Genomic DNA, 17,197 nt, shown 5'->3' with positions numbered 1-17,197 from the left:
CGCCACTTCCCCCTCCTCACTTCGGAGCCCGTTAGTGGGTTCCTTTGCGGGTTGGGGGGGCGCTAAGGGTGCCCGCCGAGTCCCATGGTCACAGGCTTCATCCGCCTGTGATTTTTAGCAGGGTCCCTGCTTCGCCGTAGCGGAAAAGACCCGTTTCACGCAGAGCTAGTCCCTCCAGTTCAGAGGGAGTCCGCCGTTACCGATGGTGCCACCCCGGAAGTCTCCTTGTCGTGGATGCTTTAGCTGAGATTTCTGCATTTCAGGGGGTTGGACTAGATGGCCCTTGGCTCCCTTCCAACTCTCAGATTCTATTATTCTTACTTTTTCTTCTTCTGAGATATTTGCAATGCATTTTCCCTAATAAACAAAGAAGCAATTTACTTCATATAATTACATACATGAATTTAATATGCCTTCAGGCCTCATGGTGCCACCAAAACTCAAACATAGTTCATAAATCAAATCTAGCAAGCCCCCAAGTACATTTTAAGCCCTGACTTCTATCCAACAAACTTGAATATTTTAATAATTTAAACCAAGATTGATTACAAACTATCCCTGCCTAGTTTGCATGACTGGCAGGAACAAGAAACGAAAGTTTGCCAGCTTAGTGTTGCATACTTTTGAGTAAACATGAATAAAACCGCAGTGCTGGAAGACCGAGGGGCATACACTGAGGATGTGATGTACCATTCCTGATGCATCCAGGGTGAAAAAGACACTCATGATACCATGGGTATTTAATGAAGGAAGTCCATGCTTTTCCTGGCAGGTTGAGAAATCTTCATGTTGTAAAAGTGTCACAATTTCAAATATTTCTGTGCCTTTTAAATAAATGCCACTTGGTGGCAGTGCCGCTTACTTCATACGTAAGCTAAGCAATAAGTGAGGAACTAATTTTCTACCTAGGCAGTAAATTTCCAAGCAGTCACAGTGTTCTCAGAGCTCACTTGCACCCAGAGGCACTGGCTGCGTAGAGTGGTTGGACAGCAGAAGACCTACCTCTGGATTCAGATGACCCCCACATAAAGTCAGGAGTACCCTACAGAGGAAACTCTGACAAGCAACTCTGAATAAAGAGATCATCCAAAAGGCTTTTTTAAAATCCCAGCAGGCATTTTAATTGGAATTTGATTCTATACTATATCTTTAACTGATATTTATTTTTTTTGTACAGTGGTACCTCGGGTACCACTGCGGGAGCCACAGTGGAAGACTGCGGGAGGCAGTGGAAGACAGAAGTGCCTGGCGTGCTCTGGTCCATGGGGTCACGAAGAGTCGGACACGACTAAACGACTAAACAACAACAACCTCGGGTTAATTACATAATTCGTTCCGGAGGTCCATACTTAACCTGAAACTGTTCTTAACCTGAAGCACCACTTTAGCTAATGGCACCTGCTGCCCCCACACCGCCGGAGCCTGATTTCTGTTCTCATCCTGAAGCAAAGTTCTTAACCTGAAGCACTATTTCTGGGTTAGCGGAGTCTGTAACCTGAAGCGTATGTAACCTGAAGCGTATGTAACCTGAGGTACCACTGTACTGTATCCTTGCAAACCACATAGAGAGTATTGTAGTGGTATGTAAATTGTTTAAATAAAATTAAATAATAAAGAGAGGCATGGGGCTTTTTATGAGACGTTGTTTCTTTTTTTCAAGAGTTGGGAATCCATGATTCAATTTACTGAGTTAGAAATATTCCTTCCTCTCCCTCTATTGTCTTCCTATATTGAATTTCAGATTATGTACATTCATTGGAACGGGAACCTCAAGTTTTGTCGGGCTCAGCTCCAGGTTTGGGCTGCCTTTCGTGGCCTGGTACCAGCACTGACTGCCCTCCAGTGCCCATGAACACTTCCGCCTGCCTGTCAGCAAAAGTGCTGTAGCTGCCAGTTCTCCCCTATCCCTTGCAAGCAAGGAAACTTACGCCGTGGTACTTCTTGGACAAGAAGTCAAGCAGCTACTCAGTTCTGAATGGCATCTGGTGAATTTTATTTCCAGCAGTGTTGCCAACCGGAGCCACTTGCTGTTCGGTTTCTGTGATCCGACAAAGGGTGACGCAACTGTCAGCAGGCTGCATTTCAGCTGGGGAGATATGTGCGTCCATCCCTGATCAAGTATTGTGGCTGCAGAGGTTCAACATGTGAATATTCTTACCTTTAACAAAAGGCCTTCAGCCCACAGACACACAACCTTTATGTTTTAATCATAAAGGCATACAATTAGCAAGAAGTAAGAATCCTCACAAAGAAACAGAAAGAAGCATTCAGCTTCTTTTGTATTCTCTGACTTTTCAGTTGTCAGTGTAAGGAAGGTCCATCAATAATATGAAGCAAGCTTGTTTTCTCCTGCTCTGGAGGGTAGCACTCAAACCAATGGCTTCAAGTTACAAGAAAGGAGATTACAACTAAACATCAGGAAGACGTTTCTGACAGTAAGGTAAGGTTACCAGACGTCCCCATTTCCCGGGGACAGTCCCCGGATTTACAAATCAGTCTCCTGACAAAATTCATTGAAGTTGAAAAATGTCCCCGGATTCATTGAAAAAAATCTGGTAACCTTACAGTAAGGGATGTTTAACAGTGGAGCGGACTCCCGCAGGAGGTTGTGAGCTCTCCTTCACTGGAGGTTTTTAAGTAGAGGTTGGATAGCCATCTGTCATGGATGCCATCCTGTCATGGATTTAGCTAAGATTCCTGCATTGCAGGGGTTGGACTAGAAGACACTTGGGGTCCCTTCCAACTCCATGATTCTATCATTCATTTACAGTGTCACTCTCACGGATAACATAATTATTCCTGCTCTGAAACAAGTTCTGGAGCTGTATTCCTCAGGGTTCTCCCTCCACTACACCACTACCAAGTGCTGATGCCAGGCCTACTTTTATTGTTATTCTATAAAACACTGTGCACATTGGGGACAGAGCATCCTGGAAGTGCCACCTTCCCCTGCCCTGCCGCCTCCATACCTGCCACCTTCGCTTCTCCACCGACCAATTTCAGGCAGGATCTCTACAATGTTTTTGGATGCAATTTCACCCAAATTAAGTGCCAATACCGCTGCCACTTCTGCACCAGTGGTGAAGGAGGTGGTGTGACTGCGGGGCTCCTGCCTTGGGGGCTTCTGCCACCTGAGGCAGCTGCCTCAGTCTGCCTAATGGCTGAGCTGGCTCTGGTGCACATTAATGGTTGTTGTCATTAAAGCTTCATTGTCTCACTTTAGTCATTAATTCTTAATTGACTGACTTTGCTTTCCTGGCATTGGATTGTATGCATACAGGACTCATGTTTAGAGTAAGGTTATCAGATTTTTTTCAGTGAATCTGGGGACACTTTTCAACTTCAATTGATTTTGTATGGGGACTGATTTGTAAATCCAGGGACTGTCCCCGGGAAACGGGGACGTCTGGTAACCTTAGTTTAGAGTGCACCTACTGAAACCAGTAGGACTTAAGTTAGTCATGATGACTCATGTAAGTCCTGTTGATTTTAACGATTCCAACTCAAAGCATGATTTAATTTGGATCGACCCCTTTGATTTTAATTGCAGCAACTTCCTCATTTAAACATATATAACAAACATTTCATCAAGCCCAGAATGTGACAGTGTCATCCAAGGCAAAACATTAAACAAAGAAAAATGCTTTAACTACCTCATCAATAATTCCAGAAAGGGAGCTTTGTGCCTTTTAATGCACTGCCAGATGATTCACTGTTGTGTTTGACTAGATCTATGGAAACTGATGTTCTTTGCATGTTCATTTTCTTGTTATTACTTGTTTCCTGCAGTTCTTTTTCAGTTGTTAGGCAATTACATTGTTACTTCAAAAAATCATAGAACTGTAGAGTTGGAAGAGACCTGGAGGGTCATCTAGTCCAAGGAAAATACAGAAATCATTTGAGCTTTTTGTTTGTTTCCAAAATCTATAATCTATGGATTTGCATTTTAAGTAAATCTTTCCTCATAGTTCATAGAACTGAAATAGCTTCCTAGCACTTATTTATTTATAAAAATATGTTTCGGCGAGTGTTTCGGCTTCCGAACGCCGACAACCTGGAAGTGAATGCTTCCATTTTCGAATGCACCTCGGAAGTTGAACGGCTTCTGAGGCATGTTTCTCCATTTTTTCAATGGATTTTGCCGACTGGCAATTGCACCTTGGTTGTCGAACGTTTCAGAAGTTGAATGGTCTTCCAGAACGGATTACGTTCGACAACTGAGGCTCCACTGTATACTGCTATTTTATAAAATATATCAAAATGGTTCACAACAAAAGCAAACATAAAATAAGGCAGTAAAAACCATACAGTAAAAAACAGACATCAATTAATCATTGTGGAAAGATGCATTCTTATTTGCCTAGTGGAGTCGAAAAGTTGTCAGCGGGCATTTAAATGTTGAAACAGAAGGTTGCAGCTCCGAGTGGCTTGAGTTGCACTTATATCCTTATAAGCATGTTTGGGGTAACACGACTCCCATTGAAATTAATGGAACTTGGGGGTCAGAATAACATTTGTTGTTGTTGTTTAGTCGTTTAGTCGTGTCCGACTCTTCGTGACCCCATGGACCAGAGCACGCCAGGCACTTCTGTCCTCCACTGCCTCCCGCAGTTTCTTTACAGCATTGGACTTTCCTTTCACTTCCATGCATATCCACAACTGAGCGTCCTTTCGGCTTTGGCCCAGCCGCTTCATCAGCTCTGGATCTACTTGTACTTGTCCTCCGCTCTTCCCCAGTAGCATGTTGGACACCTTCCGACCTGAGGGGCTCATCTTCCAGCGTCATAACTTTTATATGCCTGTTGTCTTTGTCCATGGAGTTTTCTTGGCAGGGATACTGGAGAGAATAACATTAGAGCCCCAAAATAGAGGCTGCTGAAAATGACTAACCCTTGGTTATGCTCCATATGCCTATATTGGAAGCAACTTACTCTAAGTATTATTTATGTGTGTGTATACACAAATTTTGGCAAGAGGGTTTTGGGGGTTTTTTGGTGGTGGGGTGGGGGTGAGGCATGGCTGCAGGAAATGCGGCGACTGGGGGTGGCGGCAGGAGATAGCACATTCCTCTTTCATGAAATGGGACAGGCTGCCCCTGGAGGTAAGCATCAGGATCCAAACTACACATTTGGAAAATATGTTCACAATTGGTGTATAGAATCACAGAATCATAGAATTGGAAGGGATCCTAAGGGTCATCTAATCCAATGCCCCGCGATGCAGGAATCCTGCCACAGCCATCTCTGGGTGGGCTCAAACCACCAACCTTCCAGTTAACAGACAGACCCACTGCACCGCTGCAATTGCTTTAACAAGAGGGTGGGGGTTTTTTTATCGGGTTGTTATTTTTGTTTTGATTTTATGTATTCGATATTTTATGTGAACTACCCCGAGACCTTTGAGTATAGGGCAGTATAGAAATTAAATAAATAAATAAAATGCATGCATGAATGAAAATAGACCCAAGGAAATTAAAATAGAAAAGCTTCACAGAATTCAATTTCAAGAACAAATTAGAGTTGATAAGCTGTAATAATTTAGTTAAACTTCAAACCTTTTATGTAACTCAAGCTGAAAAGTAAACTGAGAACATTATTAATCTCATCCTAAAAGCTTCAAATGTTATTTACTTTGGAACATAAAAATAGAGACAGTGTAATTTTTATATTGTAAGTGCAATGTTATACTGTTTGTAAACATTACCAGTTTATGCCAATTATTTAAAAATACTCTGAATTCCAGCTACAATGTTTAGTCCATCAGTTTGTTAGATAATTGGGACCTGCAACAAAATGTCTATTCTCTTCACCCCCTAACATGAATGTTCCTGTTCAGGGTTCTAGCTAGTCACCCATGCCCTCCTCAATTATAGTATATGCCAGGGTTTCCCAAACTTGGTTCTCCAACTGTTTTTGGACTTCAACTCACATCATCCTTAGCTAGCAGGACCAGTGGTCAGGGATGATGGGAACTGTAGTCCAACAACAGCTGGGGAAAGTTTGGGAAACCTTGCTATAAGCTATAGCTATAGGCATGGGAAACCTTTGACCCACCAGATGTTGCTGTACTATGACTACCATCGGCTCTGGTCATTGTCCATGCTTACTGGGGTGACAAGAGTTGTAGTTCAGCAACATCTGGAGGGCCAAAGGTTCCCCATACCTGTTTTAATGCAATGAAGCAGGGCTTTCCATACCCACACCCAATTTTCTTTTCCAACTGTTCCTTAACATTATGCAGATACTGAGTATGTTCAATCCTCTTTGCATTTTTTTAAAAAATCTACTTCTACAAACTTTAGGGCTCCCTAGAGGATGTGAATACTCCCTCTTGTTTTGGCTCCAGTTCTACTGGCAATCACAGTGTTCATTATTAGTTCAATATTAGAGGGAGTGCAGCTGTAGTGTGGATTTAAAAAGTGCTCTAAGGTAATTTAAAACTGCATTGCCAATTTTAAAAGTACCCCAGTCAATGCAGATGGCAAGCACTATCTTACTTATTTATTTTGTGTGTGTTTATAATCCACACTTTCATTAAAATATATCAAGGCAGTATTGCAGCATAAAAGAATAAAATCAGCAAAAAGCATCCATAAAAAAACATTTTAAAAAATCAATAAATCATCAATAAATAGAAAAAACCCATATTGCAAATGCCTGCCTAAACAATACAGTTTTCAAAAGACATCTGAAAGAAGCGAGAGATCTTAGAAGAAACATTCTCTACTCTCTTTTTAAACTGTGTGTCGCGACGCGTTAGTGTGTCGGCTGCAGTGTGTAGGTGTGTCGTGTGAACACTCCCTACACTCCTGGAAAGGGGTTAGTTTAATTTCCAGTTTGCTAGTAAAACCGAATTCTGTGTCACAAAATTATGCATTTCTAAAAAGTGTGCCACCAATGTGAAAAGTTTGGAAAGTTCTGCTCTACTGGATGAGAGAGAATGGAAAATACTTCTTAGATGATACCTGCTGTGACAAAAATGCATTTCATATAAAACAAAGACAATATAAAGAAAAAATATTTTCTTTCTTTTGGATGATGTTCACATGTGTTGCAGTGGTCTTCTTCATATGCACATGCTAGCAAATTTAGTTAACTAAACTTCATAGGTGGTATCCAGCAAAGTAGTTCCATTAGCACAAAGGACTTGTGCACACCAGAACCTCCCCTCCCTCTCCTCTCCTCATGCCTCATCTGTCTTGGGGCTTCTCCCAATCCTCTGGAGATTTGTGGAGGGTGTGGGGTGCACAAGGAGAGGGAAGGAAGAGAAATCTACACTGTGCAAACATAAATCCTTGTGCCAAAGGAACTTCTGTTAGCCCCCTATGATAAACTAAGGTTTGTAACTAGGTAATTGCTTTAGTTTAATCAGACTTTCCAGAGTTCAGTATTTGTAAGATACATAAACTGAATTCACACGTAATATGAAAACATGAGGGGGTTTTTAATGTCTGAACTTGAGTTGAAAACCACAGGCTCATGTTAAGTGTGGTCTGCTGAATTCAGAGGCTGCTGCAAACTAGTTAAGGACATTGCTGTGCCTCCAGAGGCTGCTGTGCTACAGGAAATGGAACTTGCTCCATGTCAAGATCTTGCAAAGGTGTGGACATGAAGGCGTTGCCATTGGATAAGTACTTAATGCCTAACTAAATTGAAAAGTGTCTAACCTTCGTTAATGAGGGGTCCAGAAGTAAGCTTCATGAGCTAAAAAGAGGAGATGGGCATAAGTATCTAGCAAGCCTCTCAGTCAGTGGAAATGTATTAGCAGTGGTTGGCAAGAGAAAGATTGGATGGTGGCTTTGGTGGTTTTGGGTGGGCTTAGAATCTTAAGAGAGTTATGCCCCACTTTGACCAGCAAAGGAACCTCCACTGATAGGTACTAACATTGTTCACCACATTGGTGGGCTTTGGACTAAAAAGTGGTATATAAATAAACCATACCATACCAGATATGTATGTGAATATGGTTCAATCTAGAATTATTTTAGCACTGAAACTCAAGAGTTTACACTGATTCCCAGAAGTGCATATGTCACAAGCAAGATGTGCAATAAATTCACATTTAGTTGAAGTCAATTAGATTAACGTGCATAGGCAACAGTATAGACCGCTCTATCATGTCAAATCAAGGTAATACTAAGAAGTCTCAGCAGCATAGCCCCAATGGAGAACTGAGTAGAAATGTCAGCAGCTGACATTATAATGGAAGGGAACATAGGTCAGTAGATGCTTAATATATCCTGACCAATATCAGTTGTTTGAAATGAGCATGGGGTGGGGGAGGAAAACAGACTGATTATAGGTCACCACCTCTTCTCATCTATGTAATCATTAAAGTTGTTTTAAAATATCAGTATCAAATTATGATTAAATAGGGCAGACATTTGTTGTTCTAGGTTTCCTTAGCTTGTAAATGGAAAACGCCTAAGTGTTCTACAAGGACACTTCTAGGGTTGATTTGAGTGTAGTATATTCCACAAGCAGGGAATTGTTTTGAATAGATTATTGTTGGCATGACAACAGAAACGAGAAGGGAAAGCGTGTGTCTTTATTCATAAGGATGGAATATTTTTCATGACATATATTGCTTGACCTGTTTTGTATTTCCTCTAATTAAACATTAACCTAAAACACCTGTAGATTAAATGCATACTGTGAAGGTTTTGATTTTTGATTTGTTTTTTAAGCAATTGCTGCATCTCTTATTACGACCCTACTTTTTAGCTGTAGTAGTCTTGTGCAGATGGCCAGTCCAAATAAAAAAGAATGCTTGTCATTCTGGTCTGTTTTCATGAAGGCTTTGGTGGCCAGTTATGCATCACCAAAAAAAGAGGACACGTTTGAATTCTTTAAGAGTTCTTGGGTAGATGCCCAATGATTTGCCCATTATTGTTTTTTTTTTTAAAGGCTAGAACTTATCATCACTATGAGGGGCACTATTTGTATAGTAATATGCATTGCTTCACTTACTTCAAAATGTGGTAAGCCAGCCTTGCTGCATTTGGGGGCCATCTGGCTTATTTGCCTGCCCCAAAGTCTTGAGTTGATGGCACCACTAGCTGTAATCATGCACACATTCACCTGGCAGTAACCCCCACTAAACTCAATGGGACTTAATTGCTGAGTAGAGAGATGCACAGGACTGAGCTGAAAGAGGTTCTCTGCATTTTGAAACCTCAAAACCTTTATTAATGTGTAATATTTCAGATGTTGCCTTTCCAAAATAAAGGTGTACAACAGACAGCTTACTTTTTTTTAAAGCACCCTAGAATTAATATCATCATAATAGCTTAACACTCAGAATAGACAAAAATAAGACATTTAAAAACCTTAAATAGCAGAGAACATCCTTTATCTGCCTCAGCAAAGGCTATGTGAAAGACTAATGCTTTTAAGTGCCACCTGAAACTCATCAGAGAGGAATATATTTTGAAAGAGAGTTTTGTAATTTGAATTTGGTATGTAAACTAATGCAAACCATGATCTGCATAATTTATTCCAAGTACCAAAAGTGCATTTCTGACTGGAGTGGAGATTACTGCCAGCCTTGATGAAAGTTCATATATTATTGGCGTACTACAAAAATATGTATTCAGAAATCATCCAAATGAAGAAAATGCATTATTTATCAATGCTGGTTCATTCTAAATTTCCAGTAATCACTTCTTAACCCTCTTACTTTATGAAGTCTTATTTGAATGAAGCCAAGCAGCACTGTGACTCGTTGTTCTAACAGGTAGACAGAGCCTAACAAATCTTTCACAGCAGGCTATTGAATGGTCCATTGTTAATGATGAAGTGCTGGACAATTCATAGGGCGCAACAGAGGCAGGTAGATATATTTTCTTTGTAGCAACACTGCCAAAGGTTAGGCATGGCTGTGTGCTTGTACCTCTTCGGCCACTTGTACTCTAGTCATTAACTGGCCTGTTTCATCGCTTGGCGCTCCTCAGAAACCCAATGAACTTCTCAGACTCCCTGAGGATTCAAGTCAATAGCCCTCTCCATCTTACTATTCCACGGTAAAACTAGGGCTTCAACAGAAGCATCTGTCATACTGCCTGGAAAGTCCCCCCAAGTGATCAGAAATCCTTCAACTTAACTGTTCTCCCTCCCCTGCAGGGTGTGCAAGTCACACCCAAACCAAACCAAGAAGTGATCTGTGCATGCCAACGGATCACACACCCACACACCCCGGAACCAACATATCCTTCCCAATCCCCTGTGTGACAAAAACCACATCTAGGGTACGACCTGCATTATGCATTGGATGTATGGTGTACTGAGAAAGCCCCACACAACCATGAAGTCCTGCGCTGGACAGGCAAAGCAGGATTGCATGGATACTGAAGATGTTCAGCACTTATGTCCTGCGATTATCCAATGCCACACCAGAGACCCCCTCCACTAGCATAGTCAAGGAAGTAGCTGGCTGCAGAGGGGCCAGTGTACCAACGAGATCCTTTTTTGGTCTCTGCCATCCAGAGCCAAGTACAAAACCCTCAAGTCCAGCTCCCTGATGAATTCACGATCCTGGCTAGAGACTTCGCTCACATATATATGTTTCCTCAGTAGAAATCTTCAAGATTTCTAAAAACATAACCAATGCTAAGCATCTTCAGTATTTTTTAATTTTTTTTTAATGAAGTGGGCATAACAAATGGAATTACCTCATTTGTAGACTCATCCAAGCCCTCATCCAGGCTGGCATCTTCTGCTGCCGGCTGGTAATTAAAAAGAGAGAAGAGAAATGTTATGAAGACACTGTAAATCTGAGAAACCATTAAACTGCACATCAAATACATAAATTGTTCTTTTTTAAACAACCCCCCCCCCAGCTATCGTAACATTATTGAATATAAGGGGATTTATTTCATTCAGTGGCTAAAAACAACACAGAATCGGTGAGTGATCATAGCAATATTATTTTATCTGTCATGTTTTTATCTTGCCCTTCTTCAAAACGGTATCCTTGTGAGGTAGATTAGGATAAGAGCCAATAACTGGTTCATGGTTCATAAGAAGACCCTGCTGAATAAGACTGAATCAAAGGCCTGTCAGTGCCTAACATGGTGACGATGGAATAAATGATGCAAGGAAGGAACTGCAGCCCAAGATAAAAAAGAGGTAGTAAGGGAGCACTTGGCTACTTGAAATGAATTCAGATCTCCAAGGCCTGATGAGCTGCACTCAAGGGTACTACAGGAGCTTGCAGATGTAATCTCAGGGCATCTTTCTATAATCTTTGAGAATTCTTGGAGAACAGGTGAGGTCCCTGTGGACTGGAGGCAGGCAAATGTTGTTTCCATCTTCAAAATGGGGGGGGGGGATCCAGGTAATTACTGACTGGTCAGCTGGATGTCTATTCCAAGAAAAGTCCTAGAACAGATAATTAAACAGTGGGTCTGTAAGCACTTAGAAAAACATGCTGTGATTACTCATACCCAGCATGGGTTTCTAAAAAGTAAGTCATGCCATACAAATCTCATTTCTTTTTTTGATAGCTTTACTAGCCTGCTGGATCAGGGGAATGCTGTGGACATATTGCATCTTGATTTCAGTAAGGCTTTTGACAAAGTGCCCCATGGTATTCCTGTGAAGAAGCTGGTAAAATGTGGACTAGACAAGATAACTGTTAGGTGGATTTGTAACTGGTTGACTGACTGAACACAAAGAATACTCACTAATGGTTCCTAGTCAACCTGAGGAAAAGTGATAAGTGGGGTGCCACAGGGTTCTGTCCCAGGCCTATTGTTGTTCAACTTCTTTATAAACAACTTGGATGAAGATATTGAGGGGATGCTCATTGAATCTGCATATGACACCAAACTGGTAGGGGTATCCAATGCCAGAGGAGACAGAATCAGGATTCAAGATGACCTTGCGCATTGAAGAACTAACAAAATGAATTTCAATAGGGACAAATATCAGGTTCAACACTTAGGCAGGAAATACCAGCTGCCAAATATAAGATGGGAAACACCTGGCTTGCCAGTAGTGCATGTAAAAAGTATCTAAAGGTCTTAGTATCAACAGTGTGATTCAGCACCAAAAGAAAAGCTTTGTGATGGTAAGAGCTGTTCGACAGACCTCAGGACATTGTGGACTCTTCTTCCTTAGGGGTTTTAAAGCAGAGGTTGGATAGTAATCTGTCATGTATGGATCTAGTTGAGATTCCTGCATTGCGGGAGGTTGGACTGGATTCCCTCAGGGTCCCTTCCAACTCTACAATTCTATGATTCTATGAAAGTGCCATCAAGGGATGACCTGGTAACTGTGATCTATGATCTGGGTTCTCTAGGCTGAATTAATGCAATGCACAGTGGGGCTTCCCCTGAATATGACTGGAGGCACAACTAGTGCAAAATGCAGCTGCCAGACTGCAGACTGGCACAGCTAGCAGGACTTATATTACACTAGTTCTGCTAGACCTGGACTGGTAGCCTATTTGTTTTCAGGGACAAGTTAAGGTACTGACATACTGTATAAACAGCTTGGGTCACAAAATACCTGAAAGATCACCTCATTCTTTATAAACCAGCCTGGAAATAAACATTGGCAAAGGAGACCTCATTGGAAATACCAGTGCCCTCAGAGGTCTATGGGATGGCACCATGTAAGACAGGGTTGCCATATTTCAAAAAGTAAAAACCAGGACACCCCTAAAAATGTGATTTTTCGATTGACTTGCCTAAGATCCAGGACAAAGTGCTACCTTTTGAAAATTCCCCCTAGACATCAAATCCACCTTTGAAATTCCAGTAATGTCCGGGAAGATCCAGACATAAGGTAGCCCTATGTCTTCTCAGTGGCCCCCAGACCCAAGAAGCTTTGGGCATAGTTTTTGATCCAGACTTTTAAAAATGTCTGATTACTGTTCATCCTTATTTAATAGTTTTACTGGTTTAATAGTTTTACTGTTGTTTTCATAGAATCATAGAATCATAGAGTTGGAAGAAATCACAAGGGCCATCGAGTCCAACCCCCTGCCAAGCAGGAAACACCATCAGAGCACTCCTGACATATGGTTGTCAAGCCTCTGCTTAAAGACCTCCAAAGCAGGAGACTCCACCACACTCCTTGACAGCAAATTCCACTGTTGAACAGCTCTTACTGTCAGGAAGTTCTTCCTAATGTTTTAGTGATAATGTTTTAGTGATTCATTATTTGTGTATTTGGTGTATTTTACTGTTGTACTGTTTTAATACAGTGTAATCCACAGTAGGATCATCTGTGAAGGGTGGGTAATGAATGTATGGAATAATTAATGAATTAACTAACGTTAGTGGAGTGTACACTTTTTGTAGGGGTCGGGATACGTGCACAATCTTTGCCTCCTGGATATGGTATATTACATCTACACCTGTTTCTTTTGTAGGCACAGTATAAGGTACTGAATAGAAGTTTGTTTTTATGTGCATGAGACTGTAATTTATGTATTTATTTAAGAAAATATTCCAATCAAGTCAAAGGAAGATAAGAGATAAAAATAAAAATAAAGAGAAAGAGAAAGCAGCATGAGTGAAAAGATACAAAGGGTATTTCCAAATGGGTATTTATTGTGGAGTGGGCATTCTGTGTACATGCACATTTTTTGCAGCATCCATCCACAAAACACTGTTGTCAAAATGCCAGCCCATGTTTTCACCCACATGTAATTCAGACCTACCCTTTCCAGTGAAAACCCAATAAATAAATAAATAAATAAATAAATAAATAAATAAATAAACCAAACTGTTTACCAATGATCAATTAGTGATATCTCAACAACCTGTTTACAGTGCTAAACCCCTGTATGGAAACATCCAAAGGTCTTAAAACATGTTTACTGTGAAGTCTCATCCCTTTTGGTGGGAATCGCTTCCTAAGTAAGAATGCTTATGTCAGAATAATTAGTGGGGGGGGGGGTATGCAAAAGTATGGGTGAATAATCGAGAACAGACTTGTTCAATTAACATTACAAGATTATGAATAATCTTGTTGACTTGAAATCAAGGCAGACTGTATTTTGTAAAGCTGGAAAACAACAAAATCTTTCTCTGAGGGAGAACATAAAACACAACCAGTTTTGAGCATAGCTTGTACCATTTGGGCTAGGGTTTTAAAAGGACAAACCTCCTAAATGCCACATCTGTTGCTTAGGTATAGCTCATTAGAAGGTATTATATCATATGAATAATGGTAGAAGCTGAATTCTGATGTTAAAATTAATACCCCATTCATGTCTCATTCTTGCCTGTAAAACAGGACTGCAGATTTCCTTGATCATGTAGTACACACAACAACACTATATCCCCAAAGTTCTATATTTGTGGAAATTCTTGACCCAACAATCGAATCCAATATCTCACTAGGGATATAGGACTAGGGATGCTACATTTGATTAACGAATTAGATTAACAGATTAAACCTTTTTTGAGTGGCTTTAAATCTAGTATTTTAATGTTAGTGCTGAAAAAAATTGTAAACAACCAATGCCATCATCTTAGAAGAATATTATCCCTTTTCTTTCACGTGACAGGATGTCTCTTCTAACGTAGTGTCTGTCTGCTATGATGCATACATGCATCATCATGCAGTGCCAGCAGGTGTCATGTACCATTTTAGAAGAGGTGTAACTACATTAATGTTTTTGAGTCAGAGATGGTGATTTTAAATAAATAAGATGAAGCAGAATGAAAGATGGCACCCGCCAGCATTGTGTGGTGGTGCTCACAGTCCCAGCCAAAGAACCTTGAAGTCCACAGACACCCATAAACCAGTTCCTTTGAAACCCTATAAAAGCTAAATGGCACTGCTTTGTGTATCTGATATTCACAAGATACTGAAGGCTTGTTAACATTATTTTTAAATGGTTTTTTTCCTGCTCAATTATTGTTTGCTTTATTTTCATACATGTTTTAATGCTGTGGTGACAAGGCTACTTCAACCATTCAATGTATGAATGACTGAAGCAGAAAAAAAATCTGAAATACTCAGGCTGCCGTCCTGTATTCTCTACAGTGTTACCATCACATTCCACTGAACTGCTGTAGAGTAGGAATATTGTGGTCTTGAGATCACTTGCTCAGTCAGAATCTCACTAGAGTTGTGCTGCGCACAATTGTTTTATACATCAAACAGTGACATCTACAAGCTCAAGGTTAGTTGGTAAAGTCCTCTATGACTGCTACCAAAATAAGAGGGATGAGAAATTTATATTCATCCACCTCTCTTCCAGAACATTTTAGCTAGTATATCTGCCTGCAGAACCATAGTAAAGATGCTGTAGCATAGTCAACTTGTTACCCATGATAACAAGCACCTATTGTAAGTTCAGGTATCAGACGCAGCCCCATTATTATTAATTTGTTGCACTCTTAGATATTAACACTCACCCCATTTAAAAAGCATTCTGTGATAAGGAACTTTCAGGTCATCAAAGTAGCTTTGTGTGATGCTGATAGCTCAGAGAAACAGGTAATGTCATATAAACTACTGAACAGTCATGAGGACATGCAACTGAATGTATTGCATTTTGACAGAGAGGCACCAATGAAGTGCAGTCTCCCAAACAAGTGGCATAAAAAGAAAACCAATCACTAGGTTCTTCCTTTGTGTGTGGAGGGTGACAGAAGACAACACACACACACACACACACACACACACACACACTGAAGAAGGAAATTAAACTATCAAGTCTGGATATTTACTGTTCACTGTTATTTACTCTTAAGGAAGACGGTCGATCACAACTCTTTGTAATTCTGAGGGCACACATGCATGGCAACTGTCCATGCACCTGTTAGTGGTGCTACACAACAAAAGGAAAAGATGCAAACTGTCCCTGAATCCCAGTACAGGCAACTTTACACCAAACAGTTGCCCCAAGGGCCAGAAACCTTGCTATCCTATGAGTTGCTCAGTCTTAACTAAGGCAAGGGCTATCTCTTTGTGGTCGCAGGGAAAGGCAAGCCCCTACACAAAAAGGCAACTTAGAGGAGCAATATGCAGCTGTCTCTGGTGCTGGATGGACACAAGGCACCAACTTTGGGAATCACACACGTAGGGCTGGTCCCGCGCTGCTTCCCGCCTTCTCCGAGGACTAATGCAGAAATCCTGCGAAGCTGAAGCTGCCTGCCTGCACTGCAGAGGCCAGAAGCTCGCAAACAGCGCGTGCCAGTTCCTTAAATCTGAGCCGCTTCTCGCATGTGCCTGTGAACAACTAGTCACAAGGCTCCCTTCCCATTCTCGCAGTGTATCAACAAGTGGCTCTGCATACGTCACGCAGAGAGTGGAGGGAAGAATAGAGAACACTGACTGACCAGACAGGTGTTCCCTCTTTCCCCTTGGGCTCAGAGAAGCCCCCCCCCCCCGCCGCCGCCCCACTACACACACAAATAAGTTCCCTCAAAGAGAGAAACCAGCTTCCTACGGCTCACCTCCGTTTCCATAGGCTCCACTTCCACTTCTATCTTTTTCCATAGCTCCAGTAAATGGGCAATTGGCATCTCTGAGGACTTTTCTCTTGTCTGCAAGGGAGAGCGCGCGCTGGAGGAGCTTTGACGAGGGGGAAGCCGAAGCAAAGGCGGGAAGGCGAAGAGAGGAGTCCCGAGGGAAGGCGCCTCTCCACTTGAGGGCGCCTGGCGGCGGGGCGGGAGCGGGAGCGCGGGCTCTCTCTAAGCAGTGGCTTCTGGAACAGCCGCTAAGCTGCCCGGGGAGAGTCTGCGAGGAGCTGCCGCTGCTTCTGCTTCACAGCGCTCGTCTGAAGGAGAAGCGCGCGCGGGGGGGGGCGGTAATTACAGCCCTGCGCTGCAAATTGACTTTGTTGGCAGGAGAACAGCTTCCTTAGCAGCATTTCAACTCCACTACGTTTTACCTCAGTCTCTCTCTCCTCCCTCAACCCAGCGTTACGTGTGTGTTTTCCCTCCCAATTCGTTCTCACACAAAAAAGCGGGTGAAAGTTGAGCCCGAGGAGACGGCCGCGCGAGGCGGAGGCTGCTATAGCAACTGCTGCATCCGCCGCACCGGGCTGCATGCAGGGAGGCGTCGCGCGGGGCCTCTGCTTCCCGCCCCGAGAGGAAGGCGGAAGGGCCAAGCCGGGAGCCCCTTCCCTGCCTGCCGCAGGGCTGACTGCGGAGAGGGAGGAAGGGGGCGAGAGGAGCGGACGAGGGAGGGAAGCTCGCTTCAAATGTGTCAGGAGGCAGACAAAAGCCTCC

At 42.1% G+C, this 17,197-nt stretch overlaps 1 protein-coding gene across 2 annotated transcripts in view; it reads right to left on the bottom strand.

Moving 5' to 3' along the window:
• Positions 1–16,569, bottom strand: part of RPS6KA2 (ribosomal protein S6 kinase A2) — a 171,676-nt gene extending 155,107 nt beyond the window's left edge. For both annotated transcript variants that reach the window (XR_014218043.1, XM_082216715.1), the window contains exons 1-2: positions 16,421–16,569; positions 10,670–10,723 (exon numbers count right to left, since the gene is read on the bottom strand). Coding sequence is in view for 1 of the 2 variants with exons in the window: in XM_082216715.1 (XP_082072841.1) it covers positions 10,670–10,723; positions 16,421–16,489 (123 nt within the window). In the remaining variant the exon portion in view is untranslated. The remainder of the gene's footprint in view (positions 1–10,669; positions 10,724–16,420) is intronic.
• Between the last annotated feature and the right edge of the window lie 628 nt (positions 16,570–17,197).

Source organism: Podarcis vaucheri (assembly GCF_965113315.1).
Source record: "Podarcis vaucheri genome assembly, chromosome: 3".
NCBI classification, from domain to species: domain Eukaryota; kingdom Metazoa; phylum Chordata; class Lepidosauria; order Squamata; family Lacertidae; genus Podarcis; species Podarcis vaucheri.
Note: the sequence above shows the minus strand (reverse complement) of the source record. Positions and strands in the feature narration are given on the sequence as shown.